Genomic DNA, 26190 nt, shown 5'->3' with positions numbered 1-26190 from the left:
GAGCGTTAGACCACCCTGCTGTAATGAGACGTATAACTTCTAGGGGTGGCACTCTATAATGGTACAAGTATGGTCTACGTGTCTGTAATATGTGTGCCATCAGCACGTTTGAGACAATGCCGCACTCCTACATCTCAACATTGCATAGTGCTGGTGACGTATCTTACCATATAGTAGCCAGCTGAGTATGAGAGAGGCTGGATTGTACCAGAGCATTCTTCACTTGAGACCCTGCAAATAGAAAACAAACACTGTATTAGAGCCGTTAAAAGAATTGCTATTGTCACTTCTGGATTATATACAAGATCATAGTCTACAAAACGGAGTAATAACACTACATGGGTATAACACTGTAATGAGCGCCTCCAGACTGAAAAGATCACGCCCAAGTACCCCTTTAATGCCCTGTCTGGGAAATATCGTGCCCATACCTCAGTTACCCCTCTCTTCTAATATGATGGCACATTGCGAGCCCTACTAAAAATCCAGTTGGGCTTGGTGACACATTCTGGGATCTTTATTAAGGCCGGCATTTTAAATACCTGTCTAAATAGAATTTCCCCTGGTGCAGGATGCGCTTAATACATGAAGTGGTACAAGATTCTTCATATACTAGGCGCATCTTGGCACCTTTAAGCACCTACACTGAAATATACATCTGGACCAACCTGGAATACATTTCTGATATAAATTTATGCCAGTTTCTGGCGTAAATTATATATACGTGTGTCAGTTCTAGGCAGCAACACCCGTCTGACAAGCCTCAACCACTTAAACACACACACACACACACACACACACACACACACACAAAAGTGGCGAGGGTGGGACAAAAAGTCAAATATTTTTGAGAAAATCGCCACTTGCACAGAAATTAGTGTTTATTTTTTTATGGCAGAAACTGGTGTAAAAGTTTATAGATGTCCCCCATTGTACCTTCACTATACCCCATAGTACCTTCACTATACCCCATAGTGGAGACAAGCATCCTACAGCTTCAAAGAGAAATATGGTATATCTCTCAGAAATACAGTAAACCCACTTCTACAGAAAATGAAAGCTCAGCAGCACTTGTAATCTTGATTCTCTGCAATCTTACTCACCCATCCATATGACACAGAATTAGTTAAAATGTTGCAAATACAGGGGTATACAATTCTGAAGAATGAGGAACATGTTATTAAGTCGCACTTCTAGAGGAAATACATTTTTACTTGATCTACAATTTACTTGATGTAAAGGGATTGACAGCTTTACTATATTGATGACTTATACTCAAGACAGGCCATTAATATAGAAGGGCAGGGGGTCCACTTCCTGGGACCACTGGTGATCAGCTGTTTGCCAAGTTAATGCGCTACTCTACGGAGCTCCTGGGTGGCCAAAAAGAAGTAGCTCCGTACCCACTGCAGTGTTCCGGGTGGGTATTGCAGGCAAAGCTTCCATTTAATTCACTGAAATAGCCAATTGCTAGGATGGGAGATCTGATGATAAGTCATCAGTATTGTAAAGCTGCACAACCCCATCAAAGGGAACCTGTCACATAGAACATGCAATCCGATCTGTGAGCAGGAGCAGATTGATATATACCATATATTCTGGCGTATAAGGCGACTGGGCATATAAGACGACCCCCCCAACTGTCGCCTTATACTCTGGGAATGCGGTGTTAAAAAAAAATAAAAAACAGTACTCACCTCCCCCGGTGTTCTGCGGCGCTGCTGCAGGCTGTCGCTCCCTCCTCGTCCCTGACATAGCATTGCTTTCTGGAGGCGGGGCTTGAAATCCCCGCATCCAGAAAGCTAATGCTGTGATTTGCTAACTCATGCGGCATCAGCCATTCAATATCATTGAATGGCTGTGATTGGCTAACTCACGCAACGTCAGCCAATCACAGCCATTCGAAGTTGGCTGACACTGCATGAGTTAGCCAATCACAGCCATTCAATGATGTGATTGAATGGTCGTGATTGGCTGACGCCACTTGAGTTAGCCAATCACAGCATTAGCTTTCTGGAGGCGGGGATTTCAAGCCCCGCATCCAGAAAGCAATGCTCTGTCAGAGACGAGGAGGGAGCAACAGCCTGCAGCAGTGCCACAGAACGCCGATGGAGGGGAGTACTGTTTTTTGGGGGTGTTTTTTGACACTTTTTTTTTTGTATACCCGGCGTATAAGATGACCCTCGACTGCAGAGCAGATTTTTCGGGGTTAAAAGGTCGTCTTATACGCCGGAATATACGGTAGTTTTGTTGGAAAGGATTTGGTATAACTTGCAACTTTTTTATTTCTGCTCATTCTAAGCATCTGGGCGGTCCTAACAGTGATTGACATCTATCTTTGTACACTAACTTATACAAGGAAGGTTGTCAATCCCTGTTAGGACCGCCCACTGCGCTTTTAAGTTCAGAATGAGCAGGAATGAAAAAACTGAACAAAATTGCAAGTTATACTGAATGCTTTCCACTAAAATTACATATAAAGCTGCTCAGCTCCTCCTGCTCTATAATATCCTGCTCAAAGAGATATATCTATCTATTCATCTATACATACACACTCGCGCGCACTCACACACAGCCTTAATAGTGATGCAAGAGAAAATGGAATCAAAGTATGTAGAAGAAATTGTCATGGCTTTTCATTTTTTGCTTTGTGCATTTTCCACCTTTGCCTTTGAGACAACGCTGTGTGTTCTCAGCATGAACATAACTAGTAAATGGTTCCAATTTGTAGCAAATATTAGCCCTTTCAGCAGACTGTTTCCACACTACTGCTAGACTGTAGCAAGACAAAAGGTGCCACCTTGCAAACTTTTCCGAATACTTTTTTTTTTCTAAACGACCTCTCCTCCAACAGAAACGAAACCTAGCACTCTTTTACCGTGCCATTCCCTACATTGAGAGCGATCTGCATTGGAGAAAGCTGGAAGGAGAGTGTTGCATTGTGCCATCAGGCTACACAATACCCATGTAAAACGCACTGACCTGTAAGGTAGCCACACATGTTTTTGTCAAGGCTGTTAAACTTCTGTCTGTACTTCAGCCTGGAAGCTTGAGGCACGGCCCAGTCCTGGAAACTAGCTTTCGGGGAGTTACCCGTCAGTGAAGTGGTTGAAGAGGAATTGGAACTTAGAGGTAAAAGAAAAAAAATGACTGTTAAATGCTAACAGGGTTCTCCAGCTCTAATCAGCTAATCACCTACCCTCGGGATAGATCATCAATCAGCTGATCAGTGGGGGTCCGCCACCCGGCAACCCCAACAATCGTCTATTAGCTGGTCCCACTACAGTAGTGAACAGAGCTGCTTTGTGCCGGAAGCGCTCAGCACCACACACTGTGCAGCAACCCGAAATGGCACTGCAGGCACAGTTACCGAATGGTTAACACGCTTTCCCAACTTATCCCATATCTACAACACAAAGATATTGCAGATTTAGGAAAAGTGCGATTGGTGGGGGTACAGCAGAAGGACCTCCGATTCCCTGTTCAGCCAAACCATTCCCAGGAATGAAGGAGTCTAACTGCAATCTCACATCACAGGAAGCTTATCTGCAGATCTCGAACAAGTCATTGCTACATCATACGAGGACAAGTTGCAATCAATAAGAGCATGGCTAAATGCTACATGGCATTGGCATTCATCTTAGCCAGTTGGAAACTGGAAGTCTAGAGATCACCCTGTGTTAATGTGGCCATACTGTGGTTACCCCATAGCAATAGGTCGTACTACTCCCTTAAACCCATTCAGTACAAATCCAGTTTTCACACATGCAGAGCAGTTTCAAGAGGACAGCTGTATTCAGCCAGATCTCCCAAGACTGCACAAAGTCCTATCATGATAGAGAATAGATTAATATATATATATATATTACACATGGACATATACATGCTTTACCAGTAGGAAGGTTTTACCTGTATAATTAGCATTTGTGAGCTCATGGTTACTATATGGTCCAAGATGCTACTCGTATGTGTGTGTATATAAATATGCGCACGCACGCACACACACGAGTCGCTTCTTGTAACATCTTGGACCATATAGTAACCATGAGATGACGAATGCTAATTATACATCTAAAACCTTCCTACAGGTAAAGCGACACACCCTATAGCTTATTGCTTGCAAGCAACCTGTATGTCCACTATCGGAGGGTACGTTCACATGGGGCGGAAACACAGGAATTTCCACAACAGAAAATTCCACGGCAAATTCCACAGCCTTTCCGTGTAAAAATCTGCATCAAAATCCGCAGCTGATTTCAGTAGCCAAATTGCTTCCCCTCATCTTGGAATACATCGGCTGTCAGCGCACCCCCTGCACATGCCCCTCAGCAGCCTCTAATGAGTGCAGCGCCGCTGGTCAGGTGATGTGGAAGTGGAGTCACCTAACAGCTCTGCACTCACTAGAGGCTGCTGGGCGGCCTGTGCAGGGGGTGTGCTGACAGCCAAAGTAGTCCAAGGTGAGGGGGAGCGATATAGCTACTACAATCAGCTGCGGATACACAGCCAATTCCTGGTCAAAATCACAGGTTTTTATACAGAGTTGAGAAAATACGGCAACATTCCAGGTGTATATCAAATTAAAAAAATCTTTATTCTCCCATGGTAACAAACGCGACGTTTCGATCCTATCCTGGATCTTTGTCAAGCTGCAGAATTTGCTGTGGAAGTTTCTGCAGCGGTTGTGTCCAGGGTGGAAGTAGCCTTGAGCTATCTCTGCACAGGATGACTCTTGGGCACATAAGCGCCCAAAAGCCAACCCACGGACTACCTCCCGACTAATCACTTTACACAGGAGTGAAAGTCGTTCAAATGAATGGAGTCAGAGCGGCCTGAGATAATTTCAGCCGCCCGCCTCCGGTCACGGTAAACGGGATCGCTCATCGGTAAACATTGAGCGCCTCCTGTTTACACGACCGAATAGTCGCTTGGTTTTAAGTTCTGCTAAAAGCCAAGGAATTCCAACAGATGAGCGATTTCTCGCTTAGCGGCGTCAGCGGCAGCATGAACACAGGATGATGATCGCTTGAATTCACTGTTTAAAAGTGAGAATTGGGGCGATAATCTCCTTGTGTAAGGCCGCTTTCAAACCAGCTGCTTTTTACAGCAATTAGCGCGGCATCCCGAGCGCCACGCCCAATCGCGGTACAACACTCCCACTAATTTTAATGGGGACTCGCAGACTCGCGCTCTAAAGCCGCAATTCTCAAGCACAGTCTGCTTTTTTGATGTTTATATGTTTTTTAACAATGATCATAATGATGAGGTGTGTTAAAAGCACCGTACCATGCGTTCAAATACATCGCTTGAAATAGCGGTAAAATGCAGTGGGTTTTGAGCAGCGTTTATCAGAACACATGTGTGAGAGTGGCCTTAGGTAACTTTATATGTAATGATCTCACAGGAAGCATGGCTGAAAAAGGGGCCAAATGAATTATGAAAGGTTGTTTATAACCTTTAGATAAACATTAAGGCTGGCTGTCCACAGGCGAGGTGTCATTGCGAGATCCGTGGCGATAAAAACGCATGCGGAGCTCCCATGACACGCTTTCCATAGGATAACTATGGAAAGCACAGCCTGCTGCACACGAGCGGAAAGTCATAGTGATTTTCCGCTCACGAGATTAAAATCATGGCATGCCGCGATTCTCCGTGGGGAGCCTACCATTAATAGAAGCTGATCGCGAAGACCTTTTACTGCTCCCCCTCCGCTAGCGATATTCCGTCGCGGCTGTGGACAGGCAGCCTAAAAATGTTATGTCAAAACAGCTTATACCTGGAATACGGCCCCAGCATGTCCCAAAGTTCTTGAAGTGTGGGGCCATGAAGAACGTGCATTCTCTTCCATGGGACCACTGAAGATGGCTAACTTGGCCATTTCTGGTAGTCTTCTGCTGCCGCACACTTTAGGATGTTCCTAGGCTACATTCCAGGTATGGGTTGTCGTGAGACAGCCCCCTCAGCCATATTTTATAAAGATGAATTACATGAAACCCCCAACTCTTACCTGCTGGAGCCCAGGTCTATTAGGGACTGAGTCTTCTGCATCCCGGGATTGTGGAATCCTCCGGCCATTAATGAGAGTGAGCTGTTGTGAGGCAGTGCTGAAACATACATCATCAGTAAATACTAGGAACGGACAATTAGATAAATGGAGGCATTAGATCATCGACACGGTCAGAGCTTCCAGTTCAGAACGGGGTTTGACGCAGATCTGACCATCTGCATTGTAAGGCTATGCTCACATGTAGACAATTTGCTGCATATTGTGTTGCGAATATTGGTGCAGATCTGCAGCAGATTCCATACCTTCAATTTTAATTTAATTGAAAGGGTGAAATCTGCTGCGGGTCTGCAACAAAATCTGCAGCAAGTCAGCTACGTACGAACCCCCCCTGAAATGTAAAATCTGCAGAATACATTCACATGCTGGGGATTTAAACTCCACCCAGGTGGTCAATTCTGTAGTGGATTTTCTGAGGATTTTTTCCCGAAGTGTTTGAATGAGATTATTAATGCTACAGATTGTGATGTACTAAGGATATACTCACACACCGCAGATAGGCTACAGAAACCTAGGAGGGAAATTCAGTCCCTTTCACCAGAATGGGGTTGTTTTGGTGTCAAGCGCATGGATTTCTGCAAGCCCCATTCAGAGGAATGAGACAGCCATAGAAATGTCTGCAACACATCTGCTGTGTGTGAGATAGGATAAAGCATCAACAAGACCAGCAAAAGTGATGCATCATGATGTACGTAGGGTTCAATTCACATCTATCAGGTTTTTCACCATTTTCTACAATTAAAAAGTTACAAAAATAAAACACCAAAATAGACCCAACGATTTCAATAGAAATTAACAAAAAATGCCACAAAGTATCTGATCCATTTCTTCCCCATATTTACGTTTGCAGTGTAATCTGAAGCGATCAAAAAACAGATAACCAATTACTGCGTTGACTTATTTCGCAATATATCTTTATAAATACTTGGAGATTTCTTTGCCTGGATACTGACATCCAGATCCTTCACAAAGGCAAACAAATAAATGATAAAAATAATGTCTGCCTGAAGCCACCACTAGGGGGAGCTTAGTAACTTAGTGCATACAGCTCTGGCTATGCAGCATACAGATCAGCTGTTCAAGTGCTGCCGCTTCGGTATTCCTCAGTCATTGGCTGCAGCAGTCATGGGGTTAGACAGTAATTGCTGCAATACCGAAAAACAAAGACCAATGAGGAGCACCAAAGCGTTGGGGGGGGGGGGGCGGGGATCCATGGCATTTTGACGCAACACACTGTGTGTAAAACCATCCTGCGGGTGTTGAAATAGGCGATATATTTTTACAGGTCGAAGACATCCTAAAAGTGGGATTCCTGCCTTTCCTGTTATACAAAACAAGGCTGATATACTTACTTGGAATGCTTGTGGAAAGGATTTCCAAAAGCGGGCAATTTATATTTTGATTAGAGATGAGCGAGTATACTCGCTAAGGCACTACTCGTTCGAGTAATGTGCCTTAGACGAGTATCTCCCCGCTCGTCCATAAAGATTCTGGGACCGCTGCGGCTGACAGGTGAGTCGCGGCAGGGAGCAGGGGAGAGCGGGCGGCAGAGAGGGAGAGAGAGATCTCCCCTCCATTCCTCCCTGCTCTCCCCTGCAGCTCCCCGCCCCGCGCCGGCACCAGAATCTTTATGGACGAGCACAGCGATACTCGTCTAAGGCACATTACTCGAGCGAGTAGTGCCTTAGCGAGTATACTCGCTCATCCCTAATTTTGATGTTTTCCCCCATTTTTATTAGTGTATATTCACAGCCTCACAGGAGAAACGCCACACCATGGAGATTTTATCACAGCATTGCGCAATTTACAGGGTATGTTCAGACAAACAAGTTTTGCAAAATGATGCCATTTCAAGCCGATCATGTGATCTGGGAGCATGATAAAAACGGAAAACCAGTTTGTGAAGCCAACTCTGTAGAGGTCACGCCCATGGAAACTGCTTTGTGTCACTTGTTGTGTCTAGATAAAGATTAAAGGAGTGAAGATTCCTCCAAGATGCCGCTGAAAGACATTTCATTAAACAAATAAAAGTTTCATCATAGCCCAACTACAATGCGGCAGAAACTCAACAGGCCACCACAACCGTGGGTCAAATTTGAAGATAGCTTGACGCGTCCAGCCGTAGCGGTTCCATGATCTACAGCTGCTGACATTGTGCGGAGTGTACATAACGGATTTGGATGCTCTAATATTGCTGATCACGGTTTGTGTAGATTGGCTGGGGCGAGTTTGAGGTCCAGCCGTTTTTTGCGAAGACTGGCCTTCACACTGCTACATTGTCATGAATGCTTTCACGGCTACCTGGCATGACGAATGACACAGTGTGGATGGTGTTCAACAACTAATGAAAATTCTGTCTCATCGATGATGATCGCCGAGCGAGAATCTGGAGGAGCCAAGGCAATTGGCTCATCCTTTTGCCCTTTTAGAGCACCACACCGCTCATCAATGAGAGGTCATGGTTCCAATTGTCATCGGCATCAACACCCAATCACTTATAGTACATAGCAGTGGCACATTGATAGCACACCATTACGTTGACGGGGTGCTACAACCCATCACACTACCATATCATGAAGGAGTAGCAAACGCCATTTGCAATCAGGATAACGCACGGCTCCTTACAGCGAGCATCAGCAGGTATGCTCTGCAAGGTGTCTAAGTGATTCCTTGACCAGGATGATCCTCAGATCTTGGAAAGAATTGGACGGCAAGTTAATGATGATGAACTGTGGACTATGGTCAATGCCACATTGTCAGCACTACCCCAGCACTCACTGAACTGATGCCATGTCGCGTTAACGACTTGATCCGCCATCATGGTGGCCCCACTACATAATGATCACCCTTTTTGTTGGACCGAAGGAGATGTGTAATTATATATTAACATCCATTGTTTAGAATTTAGTTCTCTCCCTGTGTGTTCAGTTTCATCAGGGTGTGGCATTTTCTCTGTGAGGCGTTGTATACAGATATCCATCTCTTACAGAAACACACAACTTGCACAGACACTTACTTGATGACAAAGGCACAGTGAAAGAGGACAGGAGAGCGGACGTTCCATTTGGCAATGTTGATGATGAGCCGACAGAAGGCACCAGGGGACTAGACATAGGCATGGGTGGCAGAGAACTCATTGAGGTCAACGAAGTGGTGGGTGCGAGGGGTAACAGCGTGGGCATAGATGGCGGCATAGACAGGTTTGGCATACTTCCCATTCCTGAACATAGAACACAAATGACCAACAATACACTGAAAACACATTCATCTGAATTGTGAGACATGATGTAAAAAAATATATATATATTCCACAAAAATTCCAGGTCAAAAGTACAAGTCAATGGGGGGGGGGGGGGGGGGGGGAGCATGTTCAGAACAGGAAAAGCTGAGCAGATGGATAAATACATATGTGGGGGAAAACACTCAGCATAACCTGTAATTTATTCACTTGAATGGGTAGTCCCACTTTTAGCTGCTTTCAGACAGCTCTGTACATTGCACAGTGGCCCAGATTGGTATTGCAGGCTGAGTTGCATTCATTTGAATAGGATTCAGCCTGTAGTACCAGCCTGGGCCACTGTGCAATGTATGGAGCTGTATGAAAACAGTTAAAAGTGTGATAAACTCCTTAAGGTGCAGCAAGCAGGGGTGGCGAGTCTATCATACATGAAAGCCCATCATTTGATTACCCGCCCTCTAGACCCTTGCAGAGGTGTTAATTCCCTCTTGTTCCCCTTCCACTTTGGCCAACAGGCGACTAAGGTGAAAGGTCTTAGCAATCCTCGTCTCCTATTTCAAACTGAGCTGGGGGAAGAGCTCCTGCTAAAGCCAGTTGCCTTACAGCAAAAAATAGAAGTCTGATCTAAGAGTTGTAAGAAAAAGTAGGGCTGCAAGGACATATTCAGAAGTCTTCGTATATTCCTCGCATTTTGAACTTTTAAGCATTTAGTACTACTCATCACTAAACTGCAACTGATAATGAATCTTTCCCCAGCAAACTGCATTTCCTTCTGCTCCAGCCCATCAGCATTAAAACACGTTTGAGGTACAATGAAATAATTAACCCTTTGCAATCCAATTTTGGATTCAGGGTTTCCTAGGGGGCGTTCTCTTTCTGCCATTTTACAATGGCGCCATCTGCTGGCTAGAGCCAGTACTGCGGTATTGGACATGCTGGAGAGGCCCCTGACAACAGAGCGGCCAGTAATATACAGTAAGAATACCCTGTCGGACGGCTTCCAACATCGAAGCTGTACAGCCCTCAATCAGAATGTCTTTAGATATCAGACAGTGGATTGGAAAGGGTTAATTCAAGGAAAAAAGGAACTAGAAGTAACATTAGGGGTTGTAGGGAAAACACACCAAAGCGGGAGGACATTAATGGCGAGAAAATTGGCGGCTGCTTCATGACTGGCGGGAGTATCAATGGCAACGTGTGACCCTGCAGCTTGAGTTTGATCAGCTTCATTGCAATCGAGAACTCCAGCTGGTCCATCTTCCCATCTTTGTTCAGGTCGGAGAGGCTCCTACAAAGACATCAAGTACACAAGAATGAGTCACCTGTGACCTCCAGCACCCTGGAATGAAAACGGGTGTCTGTCAGGTACAAATTAGGTAAAAGAAGGGAAGAAAAATTATATAAAAATATGGCGTGTGAAATTGTAGAAATTTATTTGTACTTCATCACAATTATTTCATTTTCCACCAATGTCTGAAGACTACTGCCAAAGCTTTCACTGTACAGTGCCTGGAGTAAAGAGAACACTTCCCAGAATACTCAGAGGAAAGCGCTATGCAGACACTAGCAGAGCTCCGCTCTGAAACCCTAATGCTACTCTGGGGTATAATACAGGATGTAACTCAGGATCAGTACAAGGATAAGTAATGTATGTACACAGTGACTCCACCAGCAGAATAGTGAGTGCAGCTCTGGAGCAATAATACAGGATGTAACTCAGGATCAGTACAGGATAAGTAATGTATGTACATAGTGACTCCACCAGCAGAATAGTGAGTGCAGCTCTGGAGTATAATACAGGATGTAACTCAGGGTCAGTACAGGATAAGTAATGTATGTACACAGTGACTCCACCAGCAGAATAGTGAGTGCAGCTCTGGAGTATAATACAGGATGTAACTCAGGGTCAGTACAGGATAAGTAATGTATGTACACAGTGACTCCACCAGCAGAATAGTGAGTGCAGCTCTGGAGTATAATACAGGATGTAACTCAGGGTCAGTACAGGATAAAGGCCCATTAAAACTCAACGATTATCTCTCAAAAGACGTCTTTTAAGTGAAATTTGAGCGATAATCGTTGTGCCATTTACAGCGCAAGATGATCGCTGAAACGTTGAGCGATTACCTTGTGCTGCGAGCGGAGGATGCAGAAGACAAGCGGGGCGTTCCCCAGCCGAGCGCTCCGAGCAGGGTATGGAGAACAGAGCTGGACGGCTGTGTTCTTTATACCCAGCCTGTCATGAGGGAGCGGGATACAGCTGAAACAATAGTATCAGCTGTATGCCACTGTGAATCCCCGATAAGGCTCTTCGTTGTCTTTCAGCACGCTGGAACACAACAATTAGCGACGGCTTAACGAAAACTGCATGTCAGTGCAGTTACACACAACGATTATCGCTCTAAAGACGGCTTTTGAGTGATAACCGTTGTGTCTAAATGGGCCCTTAGAGTATAATACATGATCTGTACAGGATAAGTAATGTATGTACACAGTGAGTCCACCAGCAGAATAGTGAGTGCAGCTCTGGAGTATAATACAGGATGTAACTCAGGACCAGTACAGGATAAGTAATCTATGTACACAGTGACTCCACCAGCAGAATAGTGAGTGCAGCTCTGGAGTATAATAGAGGATGTAACTCAGGGTCAGTACAGGATAAGTAATGTATGTTCACAGTGACTCCACCAGCTGATTAGTGAGTGCAGCTCTGGAGTATAACACAGGATGTAACTCAGGATCAGTACAGGATAAGTAATGTATGTTCACAGTGACTCCACCAGCTGATTAGTGAGTGCAGCTCTGGAGTATAACACAGGATGTAACTCAGGATCAGTACAGGATCAGTAATGTATGTACACAGTGACTCCACCAGCTGATTAGGGAGTGCAGCTCTGGAGTATAATACAGGATGTAACTCAGGATCAGTACAGGATAAGTAATGTATGTACACAGTGACTCCACCAGCAGAATAGCGAGGGCAGCTCTGGAGTATAATGCAGGATATAACTCAGGTTCAGTACAGGATAAGTAATGTATGTACACAGTAACTCCAAAAGCAGAATAGTGAGTGCAGCTCTGGAGTATAATACAGGATGTAACTCAGGACCAGTACAGGATAAGTAATGTATGTGCACAGTGACTCCACCAGCAGAATAGTGAGTGCAGCTCTGGAGTATAACACAGGATGTAACTCAGGATCAGTACAGGATAAGTAATGTATGTACACAGTGACTCCACCAGCAGAATAGTGAGTGCAGCTCTGGAGTATAATACAGGATGTAATGCAGGATCAGTACAGGATAAGTAATGTATGTTCACAGTGACTCCACCAGCAGAATAGTGAGTGCAGCTCTGAAGTATAATACAGGATGTAATCCAGGATCCGTACATTGTAAGTAATGTTATTATTTACAAAGTGATTCAGCTTTTCATGCAGATTATATTAATATGCAAAATGTAACAATGGTATGTAAATGTGAACATCGGCTTAAAACTACACACTGTGCAACTACTTGTACAAGCGTATTATACAATCCATTGTGCTTGTGAATGGCAATTAAATCATAAGGACTCCATGCAAATCTTAAAATTAAACATTTCAAAAAAACCGTCCCTGATAATTGTTGTGTAATACGGGGCGTGTTATATGTAGCAGCATTCATGAATTAAACATGCAATAAAATCTATAAGCAGGAGTATTAGGCAACATCTCAATGAGAACACATGCATATTAATAGGAAAGTGCAGGACGATGGCAGCAGAGCTCAGGGGACTGGCGTCCGCCACAACACCGCCTGCTCCTCAGATACTGAAGCTTCTGCTCCAAGAGGTCACAGAGTGACATGGAGGAACACATCAGGTATAAAAATCTACATGAGATCAGTGGAACGTTTAGGCAATGGAAAGAGTAAGCAAATGAGGAGAGAGATTAGTTAAAGGAGAACACATGGAACCTACGAGGGTACATTAACACCTACGGAACCGGAAACAAACTGGAAGCATTCCGTTCTGCTGAAAATCCATTAAAGTCAATGGGGAAAAATGCGGGTTCTGTATGTGTGAACATACCCCGAGGTCTAGCACTGGCTGCAGCAGCCTTTGACGTCCTGCAGCCTGTAAACTCAGTGTCAGAGGGAAGACTGCAGTTACAGGGACCCAGGAAAGAGGATATGGGGTTTTATCATGTTTGGAAATGGGGAACATAAACATGAAATCTGACAACCGCTTGTAATAGATCGACATTTTCTAGACGCCTTTGTTTAAACTGTACTTGTTACCTTTTCATGATGACGAGGTTTCCTTAGAAGTGAAAAAAACGCACAATAATCACATACAAATACAAAAACAATCTTCAAGGGGCAATGACAGAGTCATATGAGCTTATTTTAGTTCCTTAATTCAGTCCTCAGGGACCACCAACATGTCATGTTTTCAGGATATCCTATGGTAAGAGCACCTGTGGCAATGTCTGAGGCACCGACAATAATGACATCACCTGTGCAACACTGAGGAAATCCTGAAAACATGACCTGTTGGTGGTCCCTGAGGACTGGGGTTGGGGAACACTGCCTTAATTTATGCACTTTATGTCCCTTTTAGCCGAGCCGATTCTCGTTTGAATGAGTGACGTCACCGCTAACTCATTAGCAGTCATGCAGAATGCTTAGGCTGGCAGATCATCATTGAGAATCGCTCACTTCTCGCCCACCGTTTCACATACCCATGTGTAACACTGAGCGGGGGGTATTTAAACACAACACTAAGTGAACGACCCAGCAAGGATTTTTTTTTCTGCTGGCTGAAACTGAACGACGGACAAAACGTGAATGATTCTTTTTCAGTCGTTGACTCACATTTAAACCAATCATTGTTAAAAAAAATCATTCAAACACACAAAAGTGAACAATAATTGTTACATCTAAACGCAGAATAACTCTTAAGGGGTTGACAAGCCCCCTCCCTACAGTACCACATCAAGTAAAATGAACTCCCTGATCTCCAATCACTGGATGTCTTGGACCGCTGTCATGATAGGACTGTCAGGCCACCCAAGAACAGGGATTTTAAGTTCAAGCATTGGAAACCGGGAGTTCATTAGACTCTGGTGAAAATTGTGTGCCACTGCATTTGATGGAATCCTAGAATGTCAGAGTTGGAAGGGACCTCCGTGTTCATCGGGTCCAAGCCCCTGCTCCGTGCAGGATTACCTGAATCATCCCAGACAGATGTTTGCTAGAATCATAGAAAGGTAAAAAGGTCCTTCGAGCCGGAATTGAACCAGCGACCTAAGAATTTGCTTCTACAGTCCTCCGCTCTACCAGCTGAGCTATCGAAGCCCAGTCATATAGGGAGGGGGCTTGTCAAAGCATAAAAAGAGCAAGTCATCTGGGCCTATTTTTGTTCCTTTAAATAATGCACTTTATCGGTCACCGCCCTTTGAGCGCTGTTTTTTCCATTTGTATGTTGTTGTGATCGAGACCTTGTAGCCTGCGGGTGAGATGCGCCCGCCATGACTGGATGCCCAGGCTAGGATGGGGGGATCCAGTGAAGATTCAATTATATGTAACTCGTGGAGCTTCTTTGGCTACTGGTGTTAGAGAGGGGACTTTAGTGAGTCCAACTCTGACCCCGGTGAGTGGGATGCTTTGTTTATTCTCAAGGCGTAAGGCACGATTTTCCTGTATTTTTGATTAATTGGTGCAATATAATCACAAAGATTCCTGCATGGTAAGAATCTATCCATCTCATACCCATCCATCCATTCCATACCCATCCATCCATTCCATCCAAATAAAAAAGGGAAAGCCCTCATTGACTGACTGGCCACTAATTCTCTAACTTTCCAATGTCATACAAACAAGAAATTTGGCAGGAACATCTTTCGATCCTAAATAGTAAAAGTAAAGGGGTCACAACAGGAAAATCCAACGCCAAGTGCAAAAGTATTGGTGCCCCTATATAATGTACCAAACCTAATTCTGTAACTTCCCGATGTCGTACAAACATGGAATTTGGGATGATTATTCTTTAAGGTCCTAGATAGGAAAAGTAAAGGGGTCACAACTGGAAAATTCAACGCTAGGTGCAAAAGTATTGGCACCACTGTGTAATGTAACTTCCTGGTGTCGTACAAACATGAAATTTGGCATGACCATTGCTTGGGTCCTAAATAGGAAAAAAAAGGGGTCACAACTTGATTATTCAATACTAAGTGCAAACGGATTGGTACCCCTATGTAATGTAACTTCTTGGTGTTGTACAAGCGTGAAATTCAGCGAAAGCATTCCTTGAGTCCTAAATGAGGAAAGTGGGAGGGGAGGCACATGCTACAGAGGGACATCTGTACATGCAGACTGGGGAGAATCTAACGATAAGCTATGTGTATACATATTTTATTCCTCGGTTACTCAAAAGTAACCTTGACTTCATAACATGCAAACACGGAAACACCTGTAACAAATTAACTTGGGCGAGGTAGGGTATATCAAATAGTTTCATATATAATCATTGCAAGTTGCCTGCAACTTTTTCCGTTCGAGAAACTTCGCATTTGTGCATGAGCTGATGCAATGAGGTCATTAAATATCAGCATGCTCTATGTGTGGTGAGTGGAAACAGCCCGACATCTGACTAACAATAGGACAAATATATACAATCTCACCATATTTCCGCTAAGACAGCAGGAGGAAGCCCGGACTGTAAAAAGAAGGTTCTTGCTTGCTCTCCTAAAAGAGAAAGGTTGCACCGTTAGTCACTGATCTCTATTCAGTCATTACTTCAGTCACTTACAAGCTCACACTCCCAGGATCCCTTACACACCTTACAAGTTGTTCGTTAAAACCAGCTGATTAGAGATTAAGGGCTTGTCAACATATTACACGTTTTCCCACACTTAAATATGTAGTACCCAGCAAACATGCATGTGTATTTGCTGTGCAAGTTAAATTCCCATTGCCTATATTGGTAAGTATTACCCGCCAGAACAGGCGTTTTTCTTCATGTGCGTTATAAATGCATCAAAAAAATAGCAGGTGCGAGTAGCCCAATAGCGTTCAATGGGCTTTTAGCGCCATATATTGCACAGGCGATTTACGCCCCTGTTAGCCATAATGTGTACGGGGGTGTCCAGGTTCTCCCCTTTAACCCCTTAATGACATGGCCTATTTTGAGCTTAAGGTCGCAACGATTTTTGGCGGATTTTCTTCTCCATTTTTCAAGCCATAACTTTTTTATTTTTCTGTCGACGCGGCCGTATAAGGGCTTGTTTTTTGAGTGGCGAACTGTAGTTTTTATCGGTGCTACTTTTGGGTACATAGACTATATTGTAAAACTTATTTTTTTTATGATAGCAGGGAGAGAAAACGCATCAATTCTACCATAGATTTGGGTTGTTTTTTTTTAACAGCGTTATCATGCATCATAAATGACAATACATTTTTTTCTGCGGGCCGGTACGGTTACAACAATACCAAAATTCTTATATTTTTTTTAGGTTTTTCCACTTTTCTGCAATAAAAACCCTTTTTTTGGGAAAAAATGTTTTTCTAAATCGCTGCATTCAAAGTCCTGTAACTTTTTAATTTTTTTATGTGCGGAGCTCTATGAGGGCTTATTTTTTGCGAGACGAGCTGTTATTTTTATTGGTACCATTTTGGGGTACATACGGCTTTAATTATCACTTTTATTGCGTTTTTAGGGAGGCAAAATGCTAAAAATGAGTATTTTGCCTCAGTTTTTTAACGTTTTTTTTTTTAAAGCTTTTTTTCTGTGCACAGTTAAAAGCATGTGCAACTTATTGCATGCGTCGTTACGGACGCGACAATACCAAATATGTGGGGTTTTAATTTTTTTTTTTTTATGCTAATATGAGAAAGCATAAAAAAAGTAAAAAAGGTTGTTTTTTTTTACATTTTTCTTTTTTATTCATTTTTTAAATCCTTTTTTTATACACAATTTGAGTCCCCCTGAGGGACTTGCAGCACAGCACTGATGATCGCTGTGATAAAGCATGGCAGGGCTACTGCCCTGCCTTATCGCTTATACAGTGATCATAGGCTATGGCACTACAGGACGCCAGTGTCTGGCGTCCTATTGCCATGACAACAGGCCAGGCTCTCTGCGATTATATCGCGAGAGCCCGGCAACTTCACAGAGGGAGGGCGCTCCCTCTGTGAACCCTTCCCATGCCCCATTCTAGTGATTGCAAGGGTCTCTGCCCCAACAGATTTGTCTGTGTGAGGTTGGCCACCACAGGATGGACTGCAGATGGTCATGTCCACGGACAAGTATTTTAGGCAGATGGATAATCTACAATAGGGCCTTTTTATATAATAAATTCTGATTAAACATTTGTACATCTACCCATTTGCTGTAGATTAAGGCCGGCTGCACACGGGCGGATTTCCGCCGCGTGCTACACAGCGCAAATCCGTAGCGTTGCCCCGCAGCTATTAGGTTCTATTGAACCTAATAGCTCAATGCTCACAGTGCGGAATTCCATCGCGGAATTCCACACCGTGAAATCACCCGACCTCACCCGCGGCATGCTCTATTTGGCTTGGGTGTACGCGCGGACGGCTTCCATTGCAGTCAATGGAAGCCGCCCGTCAAGCTATCTTCCGCTGTAGCACAGCGGAAGATAGCGTGAAACCGCTTCCCCGCCTACCGTGTCATGTGACGCTGCCGGCGCATCACACGCTCTATTGCGAATGCGCGTCGAAGCATCATGCGGGACGTTGGACGCTGGTTCCGCTTGCGGAGCTTGACACGGCCGTCTGAAGCCGGCTTTAGACACAATTTTTCCCCTATAAAGAGAGAGTTTGGAACTAAAAAGAAAAGGGGGAAAAAAAAACAACTCATATTTGCAATAAATCTGATTTGGAGATTTAGATCATTACAACTTAAATTAAAAATGTTTTTCAAATCTGTGAGACTGGCGATACCAGAATTCAGCAAGTATTTTAGTGTGGCTCAAAAGTAGTATATTCTGGAGGGAAGAATAGGATTATACTGTTTGGTGGGCAAATCTATATGAGAAAGCTTATTATGGTAATGTATACTCCATCCTGGAAGAAGGATATAGTAGCTTTGACTCTTTCTCCCTGTACCTTGTGTGTATTGGGAGATGTTAAGGTTTTTACTTAGGGAGAGCACCTAGAAATTGTGAGGAGACTTGAGGCCCGTTTACACGGAGGAGAAGTCGCTCAAAAGTGATTGTTTGAGTGATAATCATTGCGTCCAAACGCACGGCCATCATGCACTTCTAGTTGATCGTTAAATTCAAGCCAGCCTAAACATCATCGTTCAGTCTTATCAGGACCGCACGCCGAGTTCTCCGTGGATAGTGCTGATAGCATTGTTTCCTGTTGGAGAACAAAGGAGCTGAATGCAGATAAGAGACCTCCGGCTATTAACTGCTTTCAGCTAAGGCTTCATTTGCACGCTAATAAGCTATTAAGTAGCTGCGCAGCTACTTAATAGTTTATGCAAAATTATCACTCAAAGCTGTCACTCAAACTGTCGTTTGGGAGATCTTTGAGCGATCGCTCCGTGTAAATGGGCCTTAAGAACGCCATCCATGCCGCTTGGGTATCTCCATAGTCTCACTGAAAGGGAGTGCAGCGCTAGTGCACATGCGCAACCAGCCTTCTTTAAGTCACCCCCTCAGTGCGGGGGCTGCAAAAACTGAGTAGGGCGGAAGACACAGAACCCTCAATATTGAGATGAGTGGGGGTCTCAACACTAAGACCCCTGTCAATCAGCAAGTTCTCTGTTATCCTGTGGATAGGAAATAACTTAATTGTGGTATAACCTCCTTAAGGGAGATTGTTAAGACGTTTCAATTATTTTAAGGAGCTCACAATTTTGCAGTTGTTTTTGCACAGATTGTATTATAGCCCTCAAAAATATTCACATTGGGTTACATCATCTCAGATTTAGGTCCTAAATGTAAAAGGGATAGGGGTGAACTGGTTCATCTTTTGTGGCGCTGTAAATATTTTTAACATTTGAAAAAAATAAAAATACATGTCTTTAATAAAACAATGAGGCCTGTAAGTGCTTGGTGAGGTCTCAGGCCTCCTTTGTTCCACAGGAGAAAAAATAAATTTAAAAAAATATTATATTATATCTACACACACATACTTTTTTTTCCACAAGGAAGCTAATTTTGGTTCATGAAATGAATGATGAAATAAAGTCTGTATGTTTGGGGAGCGGACCAGAAGCATGGACCAAGTCCTTCTATAGGAATAATCACATTTTACAGAAGAGATAATCTATATGAACTCGATACGTTTTGGGCATGTTGGCCTAACCTTTATAAAATTAAAAACAAAATTGAAAACCGTGGAGAAGGTGGAGTCCCTTCCCTTCCCTCTTCTTTTTTTTCTTGGGGTGCTTAATATATAGCATTTTGGTTGCTACTAAAGGTCCTTGTGAATACATTTTCCTCAAGAAGAATTAATTTAAAAAAAACAAAAAAAAAAAAACTTAGACTTGGGCTCTAAATTGGAGTTCCAATTTTTCTTTTCTTTCTTTTCAAAAAGTGTATATAAAGATGGTGTAGAGAGTTCAGTAGGCCATGCAACGCTCCATGGGGAAAAAGGAATGCAAATGGAAAGTCAACGTCTAACCCTTGAACAAGTTTTGCAACACGAGAAATAATGTAGGCGCTACAGAGATATTTTTCCAACTTCTATTCGCCTGGCTTATCTTAGCGGCTGTTCACCTCACATTTTTGTAGCTGGTATGGGGTTGATGGACTGGCACTGGCCTGAGGCACGCGCTCTCTCTTCTGCCATCTTCTTCTCTGTCCACGTCTTTCCTCTCCCGTCCCTTCTCTTTCTCCCTACCTCAATCTCTTCAGAGGGATTTCCCCCTGGGGTTATACCTTATAGGTTGAATAGTTTTTGTTGAGGATGAGGCATTCCCCATTTATTTTATGCAGATTTTTTGAGCATTTACAAATATGAGGATATTGTGATGATAAACTATAGAGACGGGTTTAGGAAACATTTTATTTAAAAAGGTTTAGCTCATCTGCCAAAATGTCTTTCTTGGGAAACGTTATTGATTGTTTTCCAGCGATGACTGACTGACACGGATATTTCTCTTATTGTCTGTACCATACAAGTCTCTAGGAAAAATACATTTTGATTAAAGGTGATGTGCAAAGTTACAAAGTTATTCCCTATTCACTAGATAGGGGACAACTTTATGATCAGCGGGGGTCTAACAGATGCAATCAGTCCCCGACTGAATGAAGTGGAGGTTGAGCAAGTGTGATGCCCCTCCATCAACGGCAGTGCCGGAGATTACAGAGTCCAAGCACTTCAGTGCTGTCATTGAAGTGTGTGAAGCAGTGGTGCACCAGCGCCATCCCTGTTCCATTCACTCAGTGACTAACCGAATCCTTGTCCTTAAGAACGGGGGGGGGGGGGGAATTCCAGTTGTCGAGCCCCTACCATATATTTAGCCTCTACCCCATTCATAGGGAATAACTTCACAGCTGGATAGCCTCTCCAATGTATGTTTAGCGCATATGTTAAGGATCCATTAAAAAAAAAAAAAAAGTATATAGAAACACATACAAATTTAAGCATACCTGTACATTTTTGGCAAATATGTCAAACGTATAGACAGACATTTCAGCACATTTTCACTGCAAAATCTTTTAAAGTTCTGAAATGTAAAACTTTTCTTAAGCTTTTGAAAAAAAAAAAAAAAAAAAAACACGTTAAACTAAAGCTTTACATTACTTTTCATATTGACTTAAAAACCATATGGATTGAACATCCGTTATCTTTTAAATGGGATAGAAAAGCGTAGTAATATGGGCTTTTTTCTGTGTAAGGGATGGAAAAGTATAAGGTCAAGTCGAACAATCGAAAGTATGCGCCTTTGAACAAGAATCTGACGATTATACGCTACTAGCTGATATACCCGGCTTCGCCCGAGTTAATTTGGTACTGGTGTTTATCTGGTGTTCATAAGATTTTCCGTGTGAAGTCGTGGTTACTTTAGAGATACCAGGGAAAACCATATGTTCACCATTTTGCATCGTTCTCTGTGTTACCCAGGAAACACCACGGGGAGGTAACCATGCGACGTTTCCTATATGTAAAATGACATCGGGAAGTGAGAGAATTAGATTTCGTACGTACAATTTGGACGCTAATTCTTTTGCACTTAGAATTGAATAATCGAGTTTGGATCCATTAAATTTTCCTATTTATGACATAATCAATGCCCGTTCCAATTTTCATGTTTCTATGACACCAAGAAGTGAGAGAATTAGATTCCGTATGTAAAATTTGGATGCTAGTTCTTTTGCGCTAGAATTGAACAATCGAGTTGGGACCCATTAACTTTTCGTATTTATGACATATCCAATGCTTATGGCAAATTTCATGTTTCTATGACATTGGGAAGTGAGAGATTTAGATTATGTACGTAAAATTTCGACGCTAATTCTTTTGCGCTACAATTAAATAATCGAGTTGGGACCCATTACCTTTTCCTATTTATGACAATCAATGCTCATGGCAAATTTCATGTTTCTATGACATCCAGAAGTGAGAGAATTAGATTCCGTACGTAAAATTTGGAAGCTAATTCTTTTGCGCTTAGAATTGAATAATAGAGTTGGGACCCATTAGCTTTTCCTATTTATGACATAATCAATGCCAGTGCTAAATTTCAAGTAAGAAAATTAGATTACGTACGTAAAATTTGGACGCTAATTCTTTTGCACTTAGAATTGAATAATCGAGTTGGGACCCATTAGCTTTTCCTATTTATGACATTATCAATGCTCATGTCAAATTCCATGTTTCTACGACATCGGGAAGTGAGAGAATTAGATCCCGTATGTAAAATTTGGACGCTAATTCTTTTGCGCTAGAATTGAATAATCGAGTTGGGACCCTTTAGGTTTTCCTATTTATGACATAATCAATGCTTTTGCCAAATTTCATGTTTCTACGACATCGGGAAGTTGGAGAATGAAATTCTTTACGCAAAATTTGGATGCTAATCCTTTTGCGCAAAGAATAATCGAGTTGGGACCCATTAGCTTTTCCTATTTATGACATAATCAATGCTCATGCCAAATTTCACGTTTCTATGACACCGGAAAGTGAGAAAATTACATTCCGTACGTAAAATTTGGACGCTAATTCTTTTGCGCATAGAACTGAATAATCGAGTTGGGACCCATTAGCTTTTCCTATTTATGACAATCAATGCTCGTGCCAAATTTCACATTTCTATGACACCAGAAAGTGAGAAAATTACATTCCGTGCATAAAATTTGGACGCTAATTCTTTTGTGCATATAATTAAATTATTGAGCTGGGACCCATTAGCTTTTCCTATTTATGACATAATCAATGCTCCTGCCAAATTTCGAGTTTCTATGACACCGGTAAGTGAGAGAATTAGATTCTGTACGTAAAATTTGGACACTAATTCTTTTGCGCATAGAATTGAATAATCAAGTTGGGACCTATTAACTTTTCCTATTTATGACATAATCAATGCCCAATCCAAATTTTAAGTTTCTATGACATTGGGAAGTGAGAGATTTAGATTTAGATTATGTACGTTAAATTTCGACACCAATTCTTTTGCGCTAGAGATGAATAATCGAGTTAGGACCCAATTACTTTTCCTATTTTGGAGATAATCTATGCGTGTGCCAAAATTCATGCTTCTACGACATCGGGAAGTTGGAGAACTTTTGGCAAGTCAGTCAGTGAGTGAGTGAGTGAGTCAGTGAGTGAGTGAGTCAGTGAGTGAGTGAGTCAGTGAGTGAGTGAGTCAGTGAGTGAGTGAGTCAGTGAGTCAGTGAGTGAGTGAGTCAGTGAGTCAGTGAGTGAGTGAGTCAGTGAGTCAGTGAGTCAGTGAGTCAGTGAGTCAGTGAGTCAGTGAGTCAGTGAGTCAGTGAGTCAGTGAGTCAGTGAGTCAGTGAGTCAGTGAGTCAGTGAGTCAGTGAGTCAGTGAGTCAGTGAGTCAGTGAGTCAGTGAGTCAGTGAGTCAGTGAGTCAGTGAGTCAGTGAGTGAGTGAGTGAGTGAGTGAGTCAGTGAGTGAGTCAGTGACTAAGTCAGTGAGGGCTTTCGTCTTTATATACATATAGATGGGTACATCAAGCAAAATGTTTTAATATGCTTTTTTGTGTCAAAACGTATACAAATGGGGAGAAAGTGATGTGGACCGCCCTTTACCAATTCTTCTCCGCTCCTCGCTGTTCCAAAAACATGTAAGGCGACTGACTAGGCAATTACTAGCTGGACCGGTGACGTCACTGTGAGCCAAATCTCCCTGCCATTGATTGACCATACATGAAAGGAGCCGACAATACTGAGCGTATGCAGCAACGCCGCACACAACACTCAGCACCGCTGTACTACGCCGTACCTGGCTCTGCTGTGTTTGCACATTTGGCCGTACCAAGAAGCTGCTGACTGCATTGAAATAATTAACTCATTAACAGCCAAAAAGAACCACAAAACAGAGAATCCCAGAATCTAAAGTTCAGGTTTGACAATTTCCTCCGGAGTGACAGCCTGACCTCTGAAGTCACCGGCTCCAATCCTAATGAGCAGGAACAGCTGCATCGCAGGACTGCAGAGCATTCAATAATTAATGGAACGTCCTTCAGCACGCCGCCTGCAGATCATCAATACCTGCGAAGCAGCTCCACCGCTGGACCACCGCAGCCAAGTCCCACCTTCCACAAGGTCACAAGGCTACGCACTTTAACCCCTTAACAGTCACATTAGAATGGGAAAAACCCTCCTGAAGACGTTAGATTTTGCATTTATGTCTCATGTAAAATTATTTGACGCAGAACTCAGTCGCCTAAAGTGCATTTTTAACCCCTTAGTGACTAGTGTTAGCCTTAAGAATCAGGTCATTTCGCTCTCCTTTTGTGTTATAGCAGTCATAACTTTTTTTTTTTAAATAAAAATAAGGCGCTTTGTATTCTCTGGGACAAGTTCTAGTTTTTATAGGAACCAATTTCGGGTACATATAATGTACTGAAAAACTTAATTCAAAGGTAATAACGATTATGACAGCACCAAATCTAAATTTAGAGGTTTTAATACTTCTGCACAAACTTTTTTTTTTTTTTTTTAAACAAAAAACCTGTGTGGCAGCACATTCCAGGACCAAAGTATTTTTATCTTTCAGTTGACAAAGCGGTATGAGGGCTTGTCTGTGGGACTATGTGTAGTTTTTATTGGTACCATTTTAATATATATAATATGGTGCAGAATAAGTTGGCGCTACACAAATAAAGATCATTTACGTTTTGGGGAAGCAAAATGAACAAAAAAAACCCGCTATTTTGTTTTATTTATTTTTTTACAGAATTTGCCATGCTGGATAAATAATTTAATATTTTATAGTATGGTTGTTATGCATGTGTCGATACCAATTATGTGTGGATTCTTTTTTTAGTCCTCTTATTTTGTCAAAAGCCTTGTGCAAGTGGAAAAAGTTCTCCTCTACACACACTAACAAAAAATTGACAGCTGTAAATTGAAAATTCCCAACCCCACTTCAAACGGCTGTAGCTCCGGTTTTGTAAGTGCTATTGACAGGGAATCTTAACTTAAAAGAACATCAAAGCAAGTCGGAAGCGCAAGCGAGAGCTACAAGGTAATACTGGCCAAAAAAAATCTTTAACCTCTAATAATAAATGCGCTGTTCCTTTTTTTTTCTTCAAAAAACTGCACCACCTTCGTTCATGGATTTTGTTTGGTATTGCAAATCAACCTCAATTAAATGAATGGTGGTTGTTTTAAAAAAGGGTCAACTGGGGACAAAAGATTTTCTGCTCAGCCTGCTTGGTCCTTTGTTGGTCTTCACTTCCAGCTTCAGCAAAGCAGTGATGACATCATCAACACCAGGGACGTGCAACTGCTGCAGCCAATCCCCACGCTGTGCAGCCACAGTCCCGCTCTCTTCCCGCCACCCACTTTACTCGCCTTCCTTCACCCAGACAGGCTCTTAGGTCTAGCTTCCGACACTCTCAAATGTTCCACGTGGGCAGTTCCTACAGCTCACTGTCACTTTGAACTTGACTGACTGTCACCCATTGAGAGTGATCAGTGGGGAGCACACACTTAACATAATGATAAGGGAACCTGTCACAGGAGGCATCAACCTGAATCCAGTATACCTATTGCCCCTGTGTATGGCCAGACTCACACGAACGGGTCGTATTACACATGTTGATTTACGCAGACCTGCAATCATTCGAGTATGTTATCGCTTTTCCAAGCAGATTTACACTATGCACAACTTATCATCCACACAGAAGATCGATCTCTCGCTCCCCTCCAGCCAGCATTCCGGGTTTTCCACCTATTATCCTTTGAAGTTGCGAGCAATTCCGCTGCTCATACGCAATGTTGATAACATATGAGCGATGGAACACTGGCATCCATGGACTTCAATAGGGGCCATCTGCGTGGAATCCGTGCTAAAATAGAGCAAGCTGTGATTTTTCTTCTGCTAGTGGCCTACCCAATTTGTATCCGCAAGAGTGAACAGTAAATCGAAAATATATGTCTTTCAATGCCCGCGGATCTTCCACGCGGACGGCGATTGTGGATTCCGCAGTTAAAAATCGGTTTGTGTTGCAATTCAGAACAAACACGCTTTTGAAGTTTGACTTGGAACGCAGCACAGAATGAACGCTACAGGTCTCTTCCGGCCCGCGCTGTACCTATATACAAAAAGGGAAAGAGCTGTCAGTCCACATGTTGGAGGCAGGGAGAAGCCATCACGGCCCACCTCTGACTCAGTTCCTAGTGAAACTTCAAAAAGTGTGTTTATTCTGAGATGCTGCGGTACTTCAGACCACCATCTAGCACG

At 42.9% G+C, this 26190-nt stretch overlaps 1 protein-coding gene across 3 annotated transcripts in view; it reads right to left on the bottom strand.

The window, feature by feature from the left end:
* Nucleotides 1–26190, bottom strand: part of ITSN2 (intersectin 2) — a 173748-nt gene that overhangs the window by 104433 nt on the left and 43125 nt on the right. For all 3 annotated transcript variants that reach the window (XM_066596589.1, XM_066596615.1, XM_066596598.1), the window contains exons 4-9: nt 15964–16027; nt 10424–10587; nt 9078–9281; nt 6005–6101; nt 2983–3125; nt 168–231 (exon numbers count right to left, since the gene is read on the bottom strand). In XM_066596589.1, the coding sequence (XP_066452686.1) occupies nt 168–231; nt 2983–3125; nt 6005–6101; nt 9078–9281; nt 10424–10587; nt 15964–16027 (736 nt within the window). The remainder of the gene's footprint in view (nt 1–167; nt 232–2982; nt 3126–6004; nt 6102–9077; nt 9282–10423; nt 10588–15963; nt 16028–26190) is intronic.

The sequence above is a fragment of the Eleutherodactylus coqui genome, chromosome 1 (assembly GCF_035609145.1).
Source record: "Eleutherodactylus coqui strain aEleCoq1 chromosome 1, aEleCoq1.hap1, whole genome shotgun sequence".
In the NCBI taxonomy this organism is placed as follows: domain Eukaryota; kingdom Metazoa; phylum Chordata; class Amphibia; order Anura; family Eleutherodactylidae; genus Eleutherodactylus; species Eleutherodactylus coqui.
This window is presented reverse-complemented; position numbering and strand designations above follow the sequence as displayed.